Source organism: Nerophis ophidion, linkage group LG04 (assembly GCF_033978795.1).
Source record: "Nerophis ophidion isolate RoL-2023_Sa linkage group LG04, RoL_Noph_v1.0, whole genome shotgun sequence".
NCBI lineage: Eukaryota > Metazoa > Chordata > Actinopteri > Syngnathiformes > Syngnathidae > Nerophis > Nerophis ophidion.
This window is the reverse complement of record NC_084614.1, coordinates 13,233,732-13,255,947: the sequence shown is the minus strand read 5'-3', so window position 1 is coordinate 13,255,947 and position 22,216 is coordinate 13,233,732. Positions and strand designations below refer to the sequence as shown.

Here is a 22,216-nt window from a genome sequence, read left to right as displayed (position 1 = left end):
ACCATGTTCGCTTGACCGCTCTGTTCCATAGTAAAGCTTCAGCTTCGGGAATTTTAAACAAGGAAACACCGGCTGTGTTTGTGTTGCTAAAGGCTAAAAGCTTCCCGCCTACATCTTTCTTCTTTGACGTCTCCATTATTAATTGAACGCATTGCAAAAGATTCAGCAACACAGATGTCCAGAATACTGTGTAATTATGCGATTAAAGCAGACGACTTATAGCTTGGATCAGGCTGGAAGAAAATGTCCGCTACCACCCCAGACGTCAAACGCACGTGTCATCATACGAGTCATCATACGGCGACGTTTTCAACACGACACTTTGCGCGAAATTTAAAATTGCAATTTAGTAAACTAAAAAGGCCGTATTGGCATGTGTTGCAATGTTAATATTTCATCATTGATATATAAACTATCAGACTGCGTGGTCGCTAGTAGTGGCTTTCAGTAGGCCTTTAAACGTGTGGACAATGCTGAAGAAACAAGTCCATGTCAGAAAAGCAACACATTTAGCTGAACTGCACTAATTTTGTCAAGAGGAGAGGTCAACGTTTCAAGCGGAAGCTTGTGGATGGCTACCAAAAGCACCTTATTGCAGTGAAACTTGCCAAGGGAGATGTCAGCAAATATTAACATTGCTGTATGTATACTTTTGACCTAGCACATTTTCAGTAGAGACACAATAAATTCATAAAAGAAGCAAACTTCATGAATGTTTTTTGTGAGCAACAAGTATGTGCAGCAATCACTCTATCACACTAAAATAAGAGTTGTAGAAATGATTGGGAACTCAAGACAGCCGTGACATAATGTTCTTTACAAGTGGATGTACACTTATACCTCTACCAGGAAGTAAATGTAGCTCTACCAGGAACTAATGTAAATGTCAATGTAGCTCTACCAGGAAGTAAATGTAGCTCTACCAGGAAGTAAATGTAAATGCTGTTTTTTTTTGTCCACCAGTTGGTTAGCAACATAAGTCAAAAAGATTTTGATGAGACGTGTCTGAGATCCAGGAAAATTGTTTGCATTTTGTGGCTTATCCTGATCATTTATACTACATTACAGAACAAGGCCTGACACCTGTCTGTCTGTCTCTCTCTCTCTCTCTCTCTCTCTCTCTCTCTGTCTCTGTCTCTGTCTCTGTCTGTCTCTCTCGCTCTGTCTGTCTCTCTTTGTCTCTCTCTCTCTGTCTGTCTCTCTCGCTCTGTCTCTGTCTCTCTTTGTGTCTGTCTCTCTCTCTCTCTGTCTGTCTCTCTTTGTCTCTCACTCTATGTCTGTCTCTCTTTATCTCTCACTCTATGTCTCTCTCGGTCTCTCTCTCAGTCAGTCTGTCTCTCTCTGTCTGTCTTTCTCTGTCTCTCTGTCTGTCTGTCTCTCTGTCTCTGTGTCTCTCTCTCTCTCATACTGTCTCTCTGTGTCTGTCTCTCTCTGTCTGTCTCTCTTTGGCTCTGTCTCTCTCTGTCTCTGTCTCTCTGTCTGTCTCTCTCTCTCTGTCTGTCTCTCTCGGTCTCTCTCTCTGTCTGTCTGTCTCTCTCTCTGTCCGTCTCTTTTTCTCTCTGTCTGTCTCTGTCTGTCTCTCTGTCTCTGTCTCTGTGTCTCTCTTTCTCTGTCTCTGTGTCTCTCTCTCTCATACTGTCTCTCTGTGTCCGTCTCTCTCTCTCTGTCTGTCTGTCTCTCTCTCTTCCTCTCTGTCTCACTGTCTCTCTCTCTCTCTGTCTGTCTCTCTCTCTCTCTCTGTCTGTCTCTTTCTCTGTATCTCTGTAGCTCTCTGTCTCTCCCTCTCTGTCTGTGTCTCTGTCTCTCTCCCTCTCACTCTCTGTCTGTCTCTCTCTCTCTCTGTCTCACTTTGTCTGTCTGTCTGTCTCTCTCTCTCTCTCTCTCTCTCACACTCGGTCTCTCTCATGTATCTTGTTGTATGCTTGCATTTTCGAAATAAACTCCAACTCAACTCGGTCTCTCTCTCTCTCTCTCTCTGTCACTCTCTGCACGCGTGCCAGCAGTCCCATCCCCACCCACAGAGACAAAGAGAGCAAATGTCAGAAAATAGCATAACGAACAGGTGCTTAAAATATTATTTCCTGTAGTGAGAAATGGCCTGGTCTAGTTGAATTCATGTGCGCCTCTTGGAAAAAATGAATAATGACAACCTTGTAGAAAATAACCAAGTGAAAATGGTCCACATATTAAGAGAATATGTAAAAACGCAGCGTAATGGAACATTTTTCATAAAAGTGATGGCCCCTCTTGCAAGTAATTATACTGCACATTAGTCTGAAAATATTCACAAATTCCGAGGATTTGCTGACAAACTGTAGACTAGGATTATGGGACTAGTGTCCACTTGTCTTTGCCTCCCTCTAGTGGCTAACTCCAGCGGAGGCAGCGGCTCCAGGCGAGACTCCCTGACCGGCGCCAGCGAGCTGTACAAACGCACACCCTCCAGTCTGACCCCCATCGGCCACGGGGGGTTCTACAACGGCACCTTGGGCTTCAGCCCCTCCCCCGGCCCCGTGGGCATGCCCCTTCCCAACCAGGGCCCCTCCCATTCTCTCACCCCTCCACCCTCGCTGTCCAACCACAGCTCCTCATCCAACCTCAATCTGGGTAAGAGATTTCACCTTTGGTCTTTTGTTTCTAGCACATTTTCCCCGTGAGCTACGTAACCCACTCTGTGGCGCCCGCAGGAGGCTTGACCAATGGCAGCGGGCGCTTCATCTCCGCCGCCCCGGGCGCCGAGGCCAAATACCGTAGCGCCGCCAGCTCGGGCTCCTCCCTCTTTTCGCCCAGCAGCCAGCTGTTCCCGTCGTCGCGGCTACGCTACGGCATGTCTGACGTGATGCCGTCGGGCCGGAGCCGCCTGCTGGAGGACTTCAGGAACAACCGCTACCCCAACCTGCAGCTGCGGGACATCGCCGGCCACATCATGGAGTTCAGCCAAGACCAGCACGGCAGCAGGTACTTTTTACACCAGTGTGCGGGGGCCATTTTGATAGGTTCCATGTTCAATACCATTACATGGAGGCTAGGGCTGGGCGATATGGCCTTTTATTAATGTCTCCGTATTTTTTTTCTTATTAAAATAAAAAACAAATGTTAACACTTAAAGGCCTACTGAAAGCCACTACTAGCGACCACACAGTCTGATAGTTTATATATCAATGATGAAATATTAACATTGCAACACATGCCAATACGGCCGCTTTAGCTTACTAAATTGCAATTTTAGATTTCGCGCAAAGTATCCTGTTGAAAACGTCGATATAATGACGCGTGACGTCTCGGATTGTAATGGACATTTTTTTCCAGCCCGATCCAAGCTATAAGTCGTCTGCTTTAATCGCATAATTACACAGTATTCTGGACATCGGTGTTGCTGAATCTTTTGCAATTTGTTCAATTAATAATGGAGACGTCAAAGAAGAAAGATGTAGGTGGGAAGCGGTGTGTTGCAGCCGCCTTTAGCAACACAAACACAGCCGGTGTTTCCTTGTTTACATTCCCGAAGGTGAAGCTTTACTATGGAACAGAGCGGTCAAGCGAACATGGTTCCCGACCACATGTCAACCGGCAGGTTTCGGTGAGAAAAGTGTGGTAATAAGTCGGCACTTACCGTAGACATGAGCGGCGCTTGCATCCTACTACAGCTGCGGACTCTCTTGCCTCCTCCCACCGGAGACACTGGCGGTCACCACACCCGTGGCCACACCCCTCCGACTTTCAGGTACCATATAGTCTCACTACAATACTAGTTACACAATAAGCAGAAAAGAGATTTTCCAGAATTATCCTAGTAAATGTGTCTAATAACATCTGAATCGCTCCCACTGCCCTCGCCTTTTTTTTTCTTTCTAGTCATTTACTCTCACTGTCCTCATCCACAAATCTTTCATCCTTGCTCAAATAATGGGGAAATCGTCGCTTTCTCGGTCCGAATCGCTCTTGCTGCTGGTAGCCATGATTGTAAACAATGTGAGGATGTGAGGAGCTCCACAACCCGTGACGTCACGCGCACATCGTCTGCTACTTCCGGTACAGGCAAGACTTTTTTTTATTAGCGACCAAAAGTTGCAAACTTTAACGTCGATGTTCTCTACTAAATCCTTTCAGCAAAAATATGGCAATATCGTGAAATGATCAAGTATGACACATTGAATGGACCTGCTATCCCCGTTTAAATAAGAAAATATCATTTCAGTAGGCCTTTAAGTACCACCCGCGATCCCAAAAGGGGCAATTGGTAGAAAATGGATGGATGGAAGTCTCAAGATCAATTTCAGATGTATCTTTCAATTTTAAGTTTTTTGTTTTTTTCTTCTTAGTTTTGTGCCCTCTTTGTTTTTTACAGTGTTAGCACACAGAAATAGTATGCAATATTTTCCTTAAAAAAATGAATATTTGATGTGGAATTATTGGAGCTTTTAAATATATCAATAATTCATCACATTGACGTGCATCTATTATTATTAAAATAATTTTTTTTATTTTTTACTTTCAACATTTACCGTATTTTTCGGAGTATAAGTCGCACCTGCCGAAAATACATAATAAAGAAGGAAAAAAACATATATGTCGCATTTTTGGGGGAAATTTATTTGAATAAACCCAACACCAAGAATAGCCATTTGAAAGGCAATTTAAAATAAATAAAGAATAGTGAACAACAGGCTGAATAAGTGTACTTTATATGAGGCATAAATAACCGACTGAGAAGGTGCCTGCTATGTTAACCTAACATATTATGGTAAGAGTCATTCAAATAACTATAACATATAAAACATGCTATACCTTTACCAAACAATCTGTCACTCATAATCCATAAATCCCATGAAATTTTATACGTCTAGTCTCTTACGTGAATGAGCTAAATAATATTATTTGATATTTTACGGTAATGTGTTAATAATTTCACACATAACTTGCTCCTGAGTATAAGTCGCACCCCCGGCCAAACTATGAAAAAAACTGCGACTTAGAGTCCAAAAAAAACGGTAGGTCTCAATAACTTCAGGTCTGTTATTTTTTAAAGTTTTTTTTTATATTAATTTCATGCCCTTATTGTCAAAGAAAACATATTTTATACGGCAAATAAACAAATTCTGCATTATTTTTTCCCCAAAAAATATTTTAAAGTGGAATATTTGACGTGAAGTAATTGGAGCCTTTAATAGGTCAATAATTCATCACATTGACTTGCATCTATTATTATTAAAATATTTTTTAATTTTTTACTTTCAACATTTAGGTCTCAATAACTTTAGGTCTGTTATTTTTTTTTTTGTTTTATATTAGTTTCATGCCCTTATTGTCAAACAAAACATATTTTATATGGCATATAAACAAATTCTGCATTATTTTTTTCCCAAATAATATTTTAAAGAGGAATATTTGACGTGAAGTAATTGGAGCCTTTAATAGGTAAATAATTCATCACATTGACTTACATCTATTATTATTAAAATATTTTTCAATTTTTTACTTTCAACATTTAGGTCTCAATAACTTCAGGTATGTTAAGTTATTCTTTTTTTTTTTATATATATATATTTATTCATGCTCTTATTGTCAAAGAAAACATATTTTATACGGCAAATAAACAAAATCTCCATTATTTTTTTCCCCCAAAAATATTTTAAAGTGGAATATTTGACATGAAGTAATTGGAGCCTTCAATAGGTCAATAATTCATCGGATTGACTTGCATCTATTATTATTAAAATACTTTTTTTTTTTTTTTTAAATACTTTCAACATTTAGGTTTCAATAACTTCAGATCTGTTATTACTTTTTAAATTTTTTTTAATATTAGTTTCATGCCCTTATTGTCAAATAAAACATTTTATACAGCAAATAAACCAAATCTGCATTATTTTTTCCCCAAATAATATTTTAAAGTGGAATATTTGATGACGTGAAGTAATTGGAACTTTCAATAGGTCAATAATTGATCACATTATTAAAATACATTTTATCTTTTTTTTTCTTTTTTTACTTTCAACATTTAGGTCTCAATAACTTCAGGTCTGTTATTTTTTTTATATATTTTTTTCATATTAGTTTCATGCCCTTATTGTCAAATAAAACATTTTATACGGCATATAAACAAATTCTGCATAATTTTTTTCCCAAATAATATTTTAAAGTGGAATATTTGACGTGAAGTAATTGGAGCCTTTAATAGGTCAATAATTCATCAGATTGACTTGCATCTGTTATTATTAAAATACTTTTTTTTTTTTTAAATACTTTCAAGATTTAGGTTTTAAAAACTTCAGATCTGTTATTACTTTTTTTAGTTTTTTTAATATTAGTTTCATGCCCTTATTGTCAAATAAAACATTTTATACAGCAAATAAACCAAATCTGCATTATTTTTTTTCCCCAAAAAATATTTTAAAGTGGAATATTCGACGTGAAGTAATTGGAACTTTCAATAGGTCAATAATTAATCACATTGACTTGCATCTATTATTATTGAAATATTTTTAAATATTTTACTTTCAACATTTAGGTCTCAATAACTTTAGGTCTGTTATTTATTTTTTTTGTTTTATATTAGTTTCATGCCCTTATTGTCAAAGAAAACATATTTAATACGGCATATAAACAAATTCTGCATTATTTTTTACCCCAAAAATATTTTAAAGTGGAATATTTGACGTGAAGTAATTGGAGCCTTTCGTAAGTCAATAATTCATCAGATTGACTTGCATCTATTATTATTAAAATACTTTTTTTTTTTTTTAATACTTTCAACATTTAGGTTTCAATAACTTCAGATCTGTTATTACTTTTTTGTTTTTTTTTAATATTAGTTTCATGCCCTTATTGTCGAATAAAACATTTTATACAGCGCCCCCCGCGAGCCCAAAAGGGAATAAGCGGTAGAAAATGGATGGATGGATGCATTATTTTTTTTCCCTCAAAAATATTTTTAAGTGGAATATTTGACGTGAAGTAATTGGAGCCTTCAATAGGTCAATAATTCATCATATTATTAAAATACATTTTATCTTATTTTTTTTTTACTTTCAACATTTAGGTCTTTTCCCAAACAATATTTTAAAGTGGAATATTTGACGTGAAGTAATTGGAACTTTCAATAAGTCAATAATTCATCACATTGACATGCATCTATTATTATTAAAATAGTTTGTAATTTTTTACTTTCAACATTTAGGTCTCAATAACTTCAGGTCTGTTATTTATTTTTTTTTTTTTTTATATATTAGTTTCATGCTCTTATTGTCAAATAAAACATTTTATACGGCAAATAAACAAAATCTGCATTATTTTTTTCCCAAATAATATTTTAAAGTGGAATATTTGACGTGAAGTAATTGGAACTTTCAATAGGTCAATAATTCATCACATTGTTAAAATACATCTTATCTTTTTTAAAAATTTTTACTTTCAACATTTAGGTCTCAATAACTTCAGGTCTGTTATTTTTTTCATTTTTTTTTTAATATATTAGTTTCATGCCCTTATTGTTAGATAAAACATTTTATACGTCAAATAAACAAAATCTGTATTATTCTTTTCCCAAATAATATTTTAAAGTGGAATATTTGACGTGAAGTAGATGGAACTTTCAATAGGTCAATAATTCATCACATTATTAAAATAAATTGTATCTTTTTTTTTTCCATTTTAACATTTAGGTCTCAATAACTTCAGGTCTGTTATTTTTTTTATATATGTTTTAGTTGTGTAGTAGTTTAATGCCCTTATTGTCAAATAAAACATTTTATACGGCAAATAAACAAAATCTGCATTATTTTTTTCCCAAATAATATTTTAAAGTGGAATATTTGACGTGAAGTAATTGGAACTTTCAATAGGTCAATAATTCATCACATTATTAAAATACATCTTATCTTTTTTTTTAATTTTTTACTTTCAACATTTAGGTCTCAATAACTTCAGGTCTGTTATTTATTTTTTTATTTTTTTTATATATTAATTTCATGCCCTTATTGTCAAATAAAACATTTTATACGTCAAATAAACAAAATCTGCATTATTCTTTTCCCAAATAATATTTTAAAGTGGAACATTTGACGTGAAGTAGATGGAACTTTTAATAGGTCAATAATTCATCACATTGACTGGCATCTATTATTATTAAAATACTTTTTTTTTTTTTTTTACTTTCAACATTTAGGTCTCAATAACTTCAGGTATGTTAAGTTATTCTTTTTATATTTATTCATGCTCTTACCGTCAAAGAAAACATATTTTATACGGCAAATAAAATCTGTATTATTTTTTTTCCCCCAAAATATTTTAAAGTTAAATATCTATATAATATTCATATAAATATATATCAATAATTCATAACATTCATTTTGATTCCTTATTATTTTTGAGCAGTGACAGTTTTAATAAAAAAGCAGTTATAAGTCAACATTAAAACTTTTCCTCGTTACACTTCATCCGTTTGCTCTTTTATTCCACTTATTTGGTGAATTTTCACGGTATCTTCAGAATGTGCAGCAGGCCATTAATAAATGAGCTGCGGATTGGTCTGCAACCAATCCTCTTTTTCTTTTCCTCTTTTCACTTGTAGTGTCCCGTGATTTGTGTCCAAATAGCTCTTCCATCCACAATGACTTGCAGTCTGCACATTCCAGACCTTTTCCCTCTTATCTCTACTTCAGTCTGGCATCCGTCCCTCTGCCTCTTTACAGGCTCCTGCTTTGTTTTGATCCTCCTTCTGAGGGATAAAAAGCTTTGGCCGTCTGCTTCTCTCGGTCTCAATTTGAAGTTCAATACATTTGAAGGATTTTATCGCCAAGATGAAATTGAAGCTTAATCCAACACGGAGGCGTCAATAACAGTGTGTGTGTGTTGCGCAGGTTCATCCAGTTGAAGTTGGAGCGAGCCAGCCCAGCCGAGCGCCAGCTGGTCTTCAGTGAAATCCTGCAGGCCGCCTACCAGCTCATGGTGGACGTCTTCGGCAACTACGTCATCCAGAAGTTTTTTGAGGTGCGCGTGAGTACGGTGGGCTACTCAAGCCGGAGTTTTGAGAAGAGGTTTTGACTTTTTTTTGTGTCACCACCCTCAAGTTCGGCAGTCTGGACCAGAAGCTGGCGCTGGCCGAGAGGATCCGAGGCCACGTGCTCTCCCTGGCCCTGCAGATGTACGGCTGCAGGGTCATCCAGAAGGCCCTGGAGTTCATCCCCTCCGATCAGCAGGTCATTGTGAGTACGCCACACACCTTTTTTCGTGGAGCTTCGACGAGCTCGCGCCTGCCACGACTTTTTCTGCAGGCCGGCTACTTTTCAATCGACCAAGCGGAAGGTCTACCTCAATTCATATTTGTAGTTTATATTTCAAAGAGAGGTTTTTGTGAGCAAGTTAAGTGTTTAATGATAGTACAAGAATGTTTAGCATTCCTTTCTTTCATGAAGACAAGAACATGAGTCATACTTGCCAACCTTGAAACCTCTGAATTCGGGAGATAGGGGTGTAGTTGAGGTGGGGTGGGGGCGGAGTTAAGGGGTAGAGTATACATATATATTTACTGTGTATATATATATATATATATATATATATATATATATATATATATATATATATATATATATATATATATATATATATCTATATCTATATCCATCCATCCATTTTCAATCGCTTATTCCCTTTTGGGTCGCGGGGGGCGCTGGTGCCTATCTCAGCTACAATCGGGCGGATGGCGGCGTACACCCTGGGCAAGTCGCCACCTCATCACAGGGCATATATATATATATATATATATCTATATATATATATCTATATATATATATATATTATATATATATATATATATATATATATATATATATATATATATATATATATATATATATATATATATGCGACAGCCGAAGGCAGGGCACTTGGCGGTCCGATCCTCGGCTACAGAAGCTAGCTCTTGGGACGTGGAACGTCACGTCACTGGGGGGGAAAGAGCCTGAGCTAGTGCGCGAAGTCGAGAAATTCCGGCTGGATATAGTCGGACTCACTTCGACGCACAGCAAGGGCTCTGGAACCACTTCTCTCGAGAGGGATTGGACCCTCTTCCACTCTGGCGTTGCCGGCAGTGAGAGGCGACGGGCTGGGGTGGCAATTCTTGTTTCCCCGCGGCTCAAAGCCTGCACGTTGGAGTTCAACCCGGTGGACGAAAGGGTAGTCTCCCTCCGCCTTCGGGTGGGGGGACGGGTCCTGACTGTTGTTTGTGCTTATGCACCAAACAGCAGTTCAGAGTACCCACCCTTTTTGGGTACACTCGAGGGAGTACTGGAAAGTGCTCCCCCGGGTGATTCCCTTGTCCTACTGGGGGACTTCAACGCTCATGTTGGCAACGACAGTGAAACCTGGAGAGGCGTGATTGGGAAGAATGGCCGCCCGGATCTGAACCCGACTGGTGTTTTGTTATTGGACTTTTGTGCTCGTCACAGTTTGTCCATAACAAACACTATGTTCAAACATAAGGGTGTCCATATGTGCACTTGGCACCAGGACACCCTAGGCCGCAGTTCCATGATCGACTTTGTAGTTGTGTCATCGGATTTGCGGCCTCATGTTTTGGACACTCGGGTGAAGAGAGGGGCGGAGCTTTCTACCGATCACCACCTGGTGGTGAGTTGGCTGCGATGGTGGGGGAGGATGCCGGACAGACCTGGGAGGCCCAAACGCATTGTGAGGGTCTGCTGGGAACGTCTGGCAGAGTCTCCTGTCAGACAAAGTTTCAATTCCCACCTCCGGAAGAACTTTGAACATGTCACGAGGGAGGTGCTGGACATTGAGTCCGAGTGGACCATGTTCCGCACCTCTATTGTCGAGGCGGCAGATCGGAGCTGTGGCCACAAGGTAGTTGGTGCCTGTCGGGGCGGAAATCCTAAAACCCCTTGGTGGACACCAGCGGTGAGGGATGCCGTCAAGCTGAAGAAGGAGTCCTATCGGGTTCTTTTGGCTCATAGGACTCCGGAGGCAGTGGACAGGTACCGACAGGCCAAGTGGTGTGCAGCTTCAGCGGTCGCGGAGGCAAAAACTCGGACATGGGAAGAGTTCGGGGAAGCCATGGAAAACGACTTCCGGACGGCTTCGAAGCGATTCTGGACCACCGTCCGCCGCCTCAGGAAGGGGAAGCAGTGCACTATCAACACCGTGTATGGTGCGGATGGTGTTCTGCTGACCTCGACTGCGGATGTTGTGGATAGGTGGAAGGAATACTTCGAAGACCTCCTCAATCCCACCAACACGTCTTCCTATGAGGAAGCAGTGCCTGGGGAATCTGTGGTGGACTCTCCTATTTCTGGGGCTGAGGTCGCTGAGGTAGTTAAAAAGCTCCTCGGCGGCAAGGCCCCAGGGGTGGACGAGACCCGCCCGGAGTTCCTTAAGGCTCTGGATGCTGTGGGGCTGTCTTGGTTGACAAGACTTTGCAGCATCGCGTGGACATCGGGGGCGGTACCTCTAGATTGGCAGACCGGGGTGGTGGTTCCTCTCTTTAAAAAGGGGGACCGGAGGGTGTGTTCCAACTATCGTGGGATCACACTCCTCAGCCTTCCCGGTAAGGTTTATTCAGGTGTACTGGAGAGGAGGCTACGTCGGATAGTCGAACCTCGGATTCAGGAGGAACAGTGTGGTTTTCGTCCTGGTCGTGGAACTGTGGACCAGCTCTATACTCTCCACAGGGTTCTTGAGGGTGCATGGGAGTTTGCCCAACCAGTCTACATGTGCTTTGTGGACTTGGAGAAGGCATTCGACCGTGTCCCTCGGGAAGTCCTGTGGGGAGTGCTCAGAGAGTATGGGGTATCGGACTGTCTTATTGTGGCAGTCCGTTCCCTGTACGATCAGTGCCAGAGCTTGGTTCGCATTGCTGGCAGTAAGTCGGACACGTTTCCAGTGAGGGTTGGACTCCGCCAAGGCTGTCCTTTGTCACCGATTCTGTTCATAACTTTTATGGACAGAATTTCTAGGCGCAGTCAAGGCGTTGAGGGGTTCCGGTTTGGTAACCGCAGGATTAGGTCTCTGCTTTTTGCAGATGATGTGGTCCTGATAGCTTCATCTGACCGGGATCTTCAGCTCTCGCTGGATCGGTTCGCAGCCGAGTGTGAAGCGACCGGAATGAGAATCAGCACCTCCAAGTCCGAGTCCATGGTTCTCGCCCGGAAAAGGGTGGAGTGCCATCTCCGGGTTGGGGAGGAGCCCCTGCCCCAATTTGAGGAGTTCAAGTACCTAGGAGTCTTGTTCACGAGTGAGGGAAGAGTGGATCGTGAGATCGACAGGCGGATCGGTGCGGCGTCTTCAGTAATGCGGACGTTGTACCGATCCGTTGTGGTGAAGAAGGAGCTGAGCCGGAAGGCAAAGCTCTCAATTTACCGGTCGATCTACGTTCCCATCCTCACCTATGGTCATGAGCTTTGGGTCATGACCGAAAGGATAAGATCACGGGTACAAGCGGCCGAAATGAGTTTCCTCCGCCGTGTGGCGGGGCTCTCCCTTAGAGATAGGGTGAGAAGCTCTGCCATCCGGGAGGGACTCAAAGTAAAGCCGTTGCTCCTCCACATCGAGAGGAGCCAGATGAGGTGGTTCGGGCATCTGGTCAGGATGCCACCCGAACGCCTCCCTAGGGAGGTGTTTAGGGCACGTCCAACCGGTAGGAGGCCACGGGGAAGACCCAGGACACGTTGGGAAGACTATGTCTCCCGGCTGGCCTGGGAACGCCTCGGGATCCCCCGGGAAGAGCTAGACGAAGTGGCTGGGGAGAGGGAAGTCTGGGTTTCCCTGCTTAGGCTGTTGCCCCCGCGACCCGACCTCGGATAAGCGGAAGATGATGGATGGATGGATGGATATATATATATACATTTATATATATATATATATATATACACACACATATATATATATACGTATATATATGTATATATATATATGTATATACATTTATTTATATATATATATATATATATATATATACACACACACATATATATACGTATATATATGTATATATGTATATATACACATATATATGTATATATATACATACACATATATATGTATGTATATATATGTGTGTGTGTGTATATATATATATATATATACGTATATATATATGTATATATATATATATATGTATATATATACACACATATATATGTATGTATATATATAAATATACATACATACATATGTAGGTATGTATATATATATATATATATATATGTATGTATATATATATATGTGTGTGTGTGTGTGTGTGTGTGTGTGTGTGTATATATATATATATATATATATACATATATGTATATATATATATACATATATGTGTGTGTGTATATGTGTGAGTGTATATATGGGTGTGTGTATTCTGATTATGATATCAACCGATATATACAGTGGTGGAATGAACACATCATTATGCCTCATTTTGTTGTGATTTCCCGCTGGATGCGTTAAACAATGTAACCAGGTTTTTCAAAATAAATCAACTCCAGTTATGAAAAAAAAAATGCCAACAAGGCACTGCCGTATTTATTATTGAAGTCACAAAGTGCATTATTTTTATTTTTTTAACATTCCTCAAAATAGCAGCTTGGAATTTGGGACATGCTCTCCCTGAGAGAGCATGAGGAAGTTGAGGCGGGGGGGGGGGGGGGGTGTATATTGTAGCGTCCCGGAAGAGTTAGTGGTGGAAAGGAGTTCTGAGTATCTGTTCTGTTGTGTTACAGTGCGGATGTTCTCCCGAAATGCATTTTGTGATTCTTGTTTGGTGTGGGTTCACATTGTGGCGCATATTTGTAACAGTGTTAAAGTTGTTTATACGGCCACCCTCAGTGTGACCTGTATGGTTGTTGACCAAGTATGCCTTGCATTCACTTGAAAAGCCGTAGATATTATGTGATTAGGCCGGCACGCAAAGACAGTGCCTTTAAGGTTTATTGGCGCTCTGTACTTCTCCCTACGTACCATTCAGTTTTAAAACGTCATCAATTTACTTTTGGAAACCGATACCGATGATTTCCGATATTACATTTTAAAGCATTTATCAGCAGTTTTTCTAGCAGAAACAATCCAAATTCAAGCTGCGAGCAGCGTTCACGGCGCCCCACCAAGTTTTTCAGGCAAGTCGGCCGGCACGCGTGAGGCATGCGGTCCTTTCCTTCCCGATGCCCTGACCCAGTGTTTTTCAACCACTGTGCCGAGACACAGTCTGGTGTGCCGTGGGAGATTATCTAATTTCACCTGTTTGGGTTAAAAATATGTTTTGCAAACCAGTAATTATTGTCTGTAAATGATTTGTTGTTGTTGAGTGTCTGTGCTGTCTGGAGCTTGGCAGAGTAACCATGTAATACTCTTACACTCTTAAGTAGCATGGTAGCTAATTGCTTTGTAGATGTCGGTAACAGCGGGGGACAGCATGCAGGTAAAACGGTGCCTAATTCTTAAACCAAAAATAAACAAAAGGTGAGTGCCCGAAAGAAAAAGGCATTGAAGCTTAGGGAAGGCCATGCGGAACGAAACTAAAACTGAACTGGCTGCAAAGTAAACAAAAACAGAACGCTGGACGACAGCAAAGACTTACTGTGGAGCAAAGGCGGCGACCACAATGTACATCCGAACATGACATGACAATCAACAATGTCCCCACAAATAAGGATAAAAACAACTGAAATATTTTTGATTGCTAAAGCAATGTAGATGCGGGAAATATCGCCTTAAGAAAGACTTAAAACTGCTACAGGAAAATACCAAAAAAAGAGAAAATGGGAGCCCAAGACAAGAAATAAAACACTACACAGAGGAAAACAGCAAAAAAATAAAAAAAAAGTCACAACGTGATGTGAAAGGTTGTGACAGTACACCTACTTTGAGACAAGCGCTATAGCAGGGGTAGGGAACCTATGGCTCGCGAGCCAGATGTGGCTCTTTTGATGACTGCCTCTGGCTCTCGGATAAATCTGAGCTGACATTGCTTAACATGATAAGTGATGAATAATTCCACTTGTAATAAGTGTTAAAAATAATGTTCAAAACATAAAACATTTTCATGCATTTTTAGTCTATTGCTTTCGGTCCCCCAGGGGGGGGGGGGGGGGGGTGTGGTTTGCCCACATCTGAGGTCCTTTCCAAGGTTTCTCATAGTCAGCATTGTCACTGGCGTCCCACTGGATGTGAATTCTCCCTGCCCACTGGGTGTGAGTTTTCCTTGCCCTTTTGTGGGTTCTTCCGAGGATGTTGTAGTCGTAATGATTTGTGCAGTCCTTTGAGACATTTGTTATTTGGGGCTATATAAATAAACATTGATTGATAGTCCATCCATCCGTTTACTACTGCAACTGTTCAAGAAGTTGCGTTAAGAAGTTATTTATTTATTATTGGTTAGTGTGGGGCTTGTCCTCCTGGGGGTTCTTCAGACCACCAAGCACCGACATGAGAGCCCGTTTCAGGGTTACACTGTTTTATTTTTCAATAAGTCTCTCAGTCGCTTTCCAACAATTGTATTTTTTTCTTTCGTTCTCGCTCGCGCTCTGGCTCCAGCCCCAACCCCGTCTCTCCTCCTGGCTGCTGCTTATAACAGAGCGACAGGTGATTAGATAACAAGGCTCAGGTGGGCCATCTACGCAGCTCTGGCTGATTTCGAGGCCGGTCCTGGCACACCTCAGTTCGCTGCAGGCCCGCGGGCCACATCCCCTCCACAGTTAGCTTCAGAATAACAATGTTATTACAAAGAATAAGAGACCTATTATACTCTAGAAATGTTGGTCTTACCTAAAAATGCACGTGTTTAGTTGGGTTCAGTGTTAAAAAAAATATTATATGGCTCTTACGAAAATACTTTTGAAAATATTTGGCTTTTTGGCTCTCTCAGCCAAAAAAGTTCCCGACCCCTGAGCTTTAGTGGTTATGCTTTAAAGGCGTATCCAACAATTGCGACAACGACTTTTTACTGTCAACTGAGTTTCGTTTTTTAATGATTTCTTCTGGTGGTGTGCCTCTGGATTTTTTCAAGGACAAAAATGTGCCTTGGCTCGAAAAAAGTTGAAAAACACTGCCCCGACCCACCAGCAGAGGTGGGTAGTAACGCGCTACATTTACTCCGTTACATCTACTTGAGTAACTTTTGAGATAAATTGTACTTCTACGAGTAGTTTTTATGCAACATGCTTTTACTTTTACTTGAGTATATTTATAGAGAAGGAACGCTACTTTTACTCCGCTCCATTTATCTACAATCAGCTCGCTACTCGCTACTTTTTTTTAATCAATCTGTTAATGCACGTTTTGTTTGTTTTGATTTTGTCAGACACACATTCAAAGTAGGATCTACGCATGCCTGCGTTAAACCAATCAAATCCAGTCACTGGTGACGTTGGACCAATCAAACAAAACCAGGTTGTCACGTGACCGTCTCGCGTATGAACCCGACATGTTGAAAAACTTATTGGGGTGTTACCATTTAATGGTCAATTGTACGGAATATGTACTGTACTGTGCAATCTACTAATACAAGATTCAATCAATCAATCAATCAATCAATGCCTACTGAGCCTATGGTGCTGTTAAGTTATTGTGGCTCAATTTGCCTTAATTTTTTTATTTTAATGTATTATTATTTAATATATATTATTGTTTTTGTTGCTTAAGAGATATTCGTGGCTATGAATTTGCTCATTGCTATTTTTATGTTTTTGTGCATTATTTGTTGCCGTAATCATTAAACAAACATGTAACTCATCAGTTACTCAGTACTTGAGTAGTTTTTTCACAACATACTTTTTACTTTTACTCAAGTAAATATTTGGATGACTACTCCTTACTTTTACTTGAGTAATACATCTCTAAAGTAACTGTACTCTTACTTGAGTACAATTTCTGGCTACTCTACCCACCTCTGCCCTCCACTAAAAAATTCCAGGAAGATCAGAGCATGTGTAACGAAGTCATGACTGTTGTCATTTTCCACCGTTAGAGGGCGGTGTTGGCGCAGAAGTAACCCCTTAAGTCCCAGCCACCATCTAAAAGTGTAGGAAGACTGCAGCGTGTGGAAAAAAGACATAACTTTTATATATATATGTACATATATATATATATATATATATATATATATATATATATATATATATTAACACAAGGGTGCAAAGGTCATGGCCAAATTACCACCTGCACTGCAAAAGTGGAGTACTTTTCTTTTTTTTCTCCCAAAATAGAACACATTTACTAAGAAAAGTTACAGTACTTTATTGACACATTTACAGGCTTTTGAGGGCCAAATAAAATGAAGTGGCAGGCCACATCCGGCCCCCTGACCTGTGCTCGAGGACAGGGAGGGAACCTATGGCTCTCGAGCCAGATGTGGCTCTTTTGATGACTGCATCTGGCTCTCAGATAAATCTGAGCTGACGTTACTTAACACGATAAATAATGAATAATTCCACTGGTAATCACAGTGTTAAAAATAACGTTCAAAATATAAAACATTCTCATGCATTTGAATTCATCCATCAGTTTCTATCGCATCTGTTCAAGAAGTCGCATTAATGGTCAAAAGTATTTTATTTATTATTGGTTAGCTTCAGAATAACAATGTTATTAAAAAGAATGAGATGCACGCATTTTTTTTGTTGTAATCATGGAAAGTCCAAATAAAAGAGGAGTCGTAGAATTCGCTTGTCAGAGCGTGGGACGACACTGTGCAAGGGTACAGGTCTACGGGTTTCTCCTCAATGAGCTGAATTGAATCCTGTCTCTGTTTAATTCCTTGCTTCTTGTCTGTTTAATAGATGTCATCAGTGTTTGAACCTGACAGTTGTAGTCGGCGTTAAAAATATTAAATGGCTCTGACGGAAATACATTTTAAAATATTTGGCTTTCATGGCTCCCTTCGCCAAAAAAGTTGCCGACCCCTGCTCTAGGAGGACTTTGTTCAAGTACGACCCGTATTTTTTGCCGAAAATCAAGACGGCCGACTTCCTGTTCGTTTTCAAGTTTGGGCGCCTGTGACTTTTACGTGCGTCTGGTCATGATAGACATTTCCTGCCATTTTCCTGTCCATACGTAAAACCGGTAGGACAGGGGTAGGGAACCTAGGGCTCTAGAGCCAGATGTGGCTCTTTTGATGACTGCTTCTGGCTCTTCGATAAATCTTAGCTGACATTGCTTAACACGATAATTATGAATAATTCCGCTGGTAATCACAGTGCTAAAAATAACGTTCACAATAGAAAACGTTCTCATGCATTTTAATCCATCCATCCAGTTACTACCGCATTTGTTCAGGAAGTCGCAGTAATTAATGATTAATCATTTGTTATATGTTAGCTTCAGAATAACATGTTATTAAAAAGAATACGAAACCTATCATACTGTCGGTCTTACTTTAAAATGCACGCATTTAGTTGTATTCAGTGTTAAAAAATATTATACGGCTCTCACGGAAATACATTTTAAAATATTTGGCTTTCATGGCTCTCTCAGCCAAAAAGGTTCCCGACCCCTGCGGTAGGAGGTGCTAATTTTTTCCAATTTTAAAGGTGGCGCTAGGGAACCCATTTTGAAATTTCATTATGTCTCCAAAATGTTAAAAAAAAAAAAAAAAAATGTTCGCCATACCTGGTGCGCCCGCAGCTTATGGGAACTTTCCATGCATGTTAAGGGCCTCCAAAAGGGGTCCAATCAGAGGGAAGATAAAAACAGCAATTTTAATCGGAGCCCCGCCCAGTCATTCCCAAGAGTTGATACACTCTATATCTCCTTCTGTTCTTGACTTTTTTTTTTTTCATGCGGTGTTGATCTGGAAATGGTTGCTTCTGCATTTTATGTTGACATGCAGAGTTTCAAGCACTCTTCATTCTCTAGCGGGTGACTTTTCAGATGATGCTACATATTAGCAGTAATGCTACTTTTTGTAGCAACGCTTTTGCCCCACACTTGACAAATTACGGTTGTCTGTTCGACATCTTCCCGCTTGAAGCCAAACCGCCCCCAGACGATGTGCCCCGTGCTGTTTGTCCCGGGAATTAATTCTTCCTTCATTTGTTACCAGATTCGCACCTTCTTTCTCTCGTATTACCACTCGCACCAGAGCTAACGTTACCCATGCTGCTACCTCTCTGCTCTGCGAGGTTTGTCAGTTAATTTTGCTGCTGTAAACTTTGGAGTCATAAATCTTGTTCTAGTCTTATTGAGGGGTGAAAGTGTGTGTCAGAATAATTGTGTCTAAGTTATCGCAAAACTTCGTGATACATTGAGTTCAGCTCGCCCTGCAAAAGGACAAAAGCTGTCTTTGATCCTACCAAGCAAAGGGCTTGTAAAACTCCTCTATGTAGGATGGGAAGCGACATGAGGGTGTCGGTTTCTTTGATGTATTGTGATCCACAGGAAGATTTTGTCTTGACCCAAAATCTACAAAGCGCAGAGGCACCTTTTCTTTGAACTGTTTTGTAACCAAATGCGATGGCTGTTTACGACCCCCGTCCCTTTAGAAAGAGCCGTTGCCATGTAATCAGGGAAAGTCCAAATAAAAGAGGAGGCTTACAATCTTTCCTCAGAGCGTGGGACGATACTATACAAGGCTACAGTGTCTACGCCAAGGGTAGGGAACCTGTGGCTCTTTTGATGACTGCCTCTGGCTCTCAGATAAACCTTAGCTGACATTGTTTAACACGATAAGTAATGAATAATTCCGCCGGTAATCACAGTTTTGATTGATTGCTTTATTGATACTTTTATTAGTAGATTGCACAGTACAGTACATATATTCCGTACAATTGACCACTAAATGGTAACACCCCAATACGTTTTTCAACTTGTTTAAGTCGGGGGTCCACGTAAATCAATTCATGGTACGTGTTAAACTGTTAAAAACAACGTTGAAAATATAAAATATTCTCATGCATATTAATCCATCCATCCGTTTTCTACCCCACCAGTGTCAAAAAGTCTCATTAAGAAGTATTTTATTGATTATTGGTTAGCTTAAGAATAACAATGTTATTAAAAAGAATAAGACTTATTATACTCAAAAAATGTTGGTCTTGCTTAAAAATGCACGCATTTAGTTGTATTCAGTGTTAAAAAACAACAACAAAATGTTATGGCTCTCACAGAAAAACATTTTATATTAAAGCTGCAAGCAGCGATGGACGGGACCGACTTTTGCTGGTGTTTCCTGCCTTTACCCATTCAACATATCTTTACCTGCACATTACCTACCTTCCCTGCATCCTGGGGTCACACTGGTGCTTCTTTCTTTCACCCATACAGGCTGGTACTTCCTGCCATCACCCAGACAACATATTTCTACCTGCACATTAAGAACCTTATCTGTATCCTGGAGTCAAACTGGTGCCTCCTCCTTTCACCCAGTCAAGATATCTTTACCCGCACAGTACCTACCTTCTCTGCATTGTGTGGTCACGCTGGTGCTTCCTGCTTTTAAGCGGCCATCTTCAGACGGCAGCAGCGCAGAAGTTCTTTGAAGGCTCTTAAAATCAAAACCGGAGCAGTTAGAAAAATTATTTCGTCAACTTTTAATCAAAAGGGTTCAATCTCTTTCCTGTGCTAGTTTGAAGCCGAAACGACAAACGTGCTCAGAGGAGATAATGTTTGAAAAAAGGTGACAAATTTTTACTAAACTTTTGTTTTAAAGGGGTAATTGCCAAATTCCTGTTTTTTGCTGAGGGATGTAAATGAATGAAATGTAGGTCTAAGTGAGACCTACATAGAGGTTTTTGTTTCATGTCTCTACAACATTCCTACCGGAAGTTACAAGCAGTTTAATCTGTTTTCTTCTGAGGAGCAGTTTTGTCTGGGTTTTATTCCTAGGGAGCGCAATTTTGAGTTTTTGGGTTTGTTTTTTTAATTAGATCGCAATTTTCGCCAGTCCTGATGTGTGTGTCCAGTTTGAGTTTTGAAGCATTTTAAGAGGCAAAAAAGACACTTTTTTGGGAAACTTTTGATTTGAAGGGGTTTTTGACAACTTCCTGTTGATTTTTGCTGAAGGTCAGTGTATGAACTATAGGTCTAAGTGAGACCTACATAGAGGTTTTTGTTTCATGTCTCTACAACATTCCTACCGGAAGTTACAAGCACTTTAGTCCGTTTTCTTCTGAGGAGCAGTTTTGTCTGTGTTTTATTCCTAGGGGGGCGCTAGAGCGCAATTTTGAGGTTTTTTTTGTTTTTTTTTAATTAGATCGCAATTTTCGCCAGTCCTGATATGTGTGTCCAGTTTGAGTTTTGAAGCATTTTAAGAGGCAAAAAAGACACTTTTTTTGGGAAACTTTTGATTTGAAGGAGTTTTTGACAACTTCCTTTTGATTTTTGCTGAAGGTCAGTGAATGAAATATAGGTCTAAGTGAGACCTACATAGAGGTTTTTGTTTCATGTCTCTACAACATTCCTACCGGAAGTTACAAGCACTTTAGTCTCTTTTCTTCTGAGGAGCAGTTTTGTCTGTGTTTTATTCCTAGGGGGCGCTAGAGCGCAATTTTGAGTTGTTTTTTTTTTTGTTTTTTTTAATTAGATCGCAATTTTCGCCAGTCCTGATGTGTGTCCAGTTTAAGTTTTGAAGCATTTTAAGAGGCAAAAAAGACATTTTTTGGGGGGTAACTTTAGTTTTGAAGGGGTTTTTGCCAACTTCCTGTTGATTTTTGCTGAAGGAGGTCAGTGTATGAAATATAGGTCTAAGTCAGACCTACATAGAGGTTTTTGTTTCATGTCTCTACGACATTCCTGACGGGCAGTTTTGTCTGTGTTTTTTCCTAGGGGGGCGCTAGAGCGCAATTTTGAGTTTTGGTTTTTTGATTAGATCGCAAGTTTTGCCAGTCCTGATGTGTGTGTAAAATTTTAGTTTTGAAGCATGTTAAGGGGGTCAAATTAGAGCTCAAAGAGGTGGCAGTATTATAATAGTAATAATAATAAAATCCTTAGAAATCCAATAGGGTCCTCTGTCCCAAAGGGACATTCGGTCCCTAAATATTTGGCTTTCATGGCTCTCTCAGCCAAAAAGGTTCCCCGACCCCTGGTCAGCGCGTTTCTCCTCAATTGAGCTAAATTGAATTCTGTCTCTGCTTAATTCCTTGCTTCTTGTCTTGTTTAATAAATAAATAAATAAAATAAATAAATGGGTTGTACTTGTATCGCGCTTTTCTACCTTCAAGGTACTCAAAGCGCTTTGACACTACTTCCACATTTACCCATTCACACACACATTCACACACTG

At 40.1% G+C, this 22,216-nt stretch overlaps 1 protein-coding gene across 2 annotated transcripts in view; it reads left to right on the top strand.

Moving 5' to 3' along the window:
• pum1 (pumilio RNA-binding family member 1) overlaps positions 1-22,216 on the top strand; it is an 87,875-nt gene that overhangs the window by 48,689 nt on the left and 16,970 nt on the right. For both annotated transcript variants that reach the window (XM_061897102.1, XM_061897100.1), the window contains exons 15-18: positions 2,365-2,607; positions 2,688-2,958; positions 8,862-8,991; positions 9,072-9,206. In XM_061897102.1, the coding sequence (XP_061753086.1) occupies positions 2,365-2,607; positions 2,688-2,958; positions 8,862-8,991; positions 9,072-9,206 (779 nt within the window). The remainder of the gene's footprint in view (positions 1-2,364; positions 2,608-2,687; positions 2,959-8,861; positions 8,992-9,071; positions 9,207-22,216) is intronic.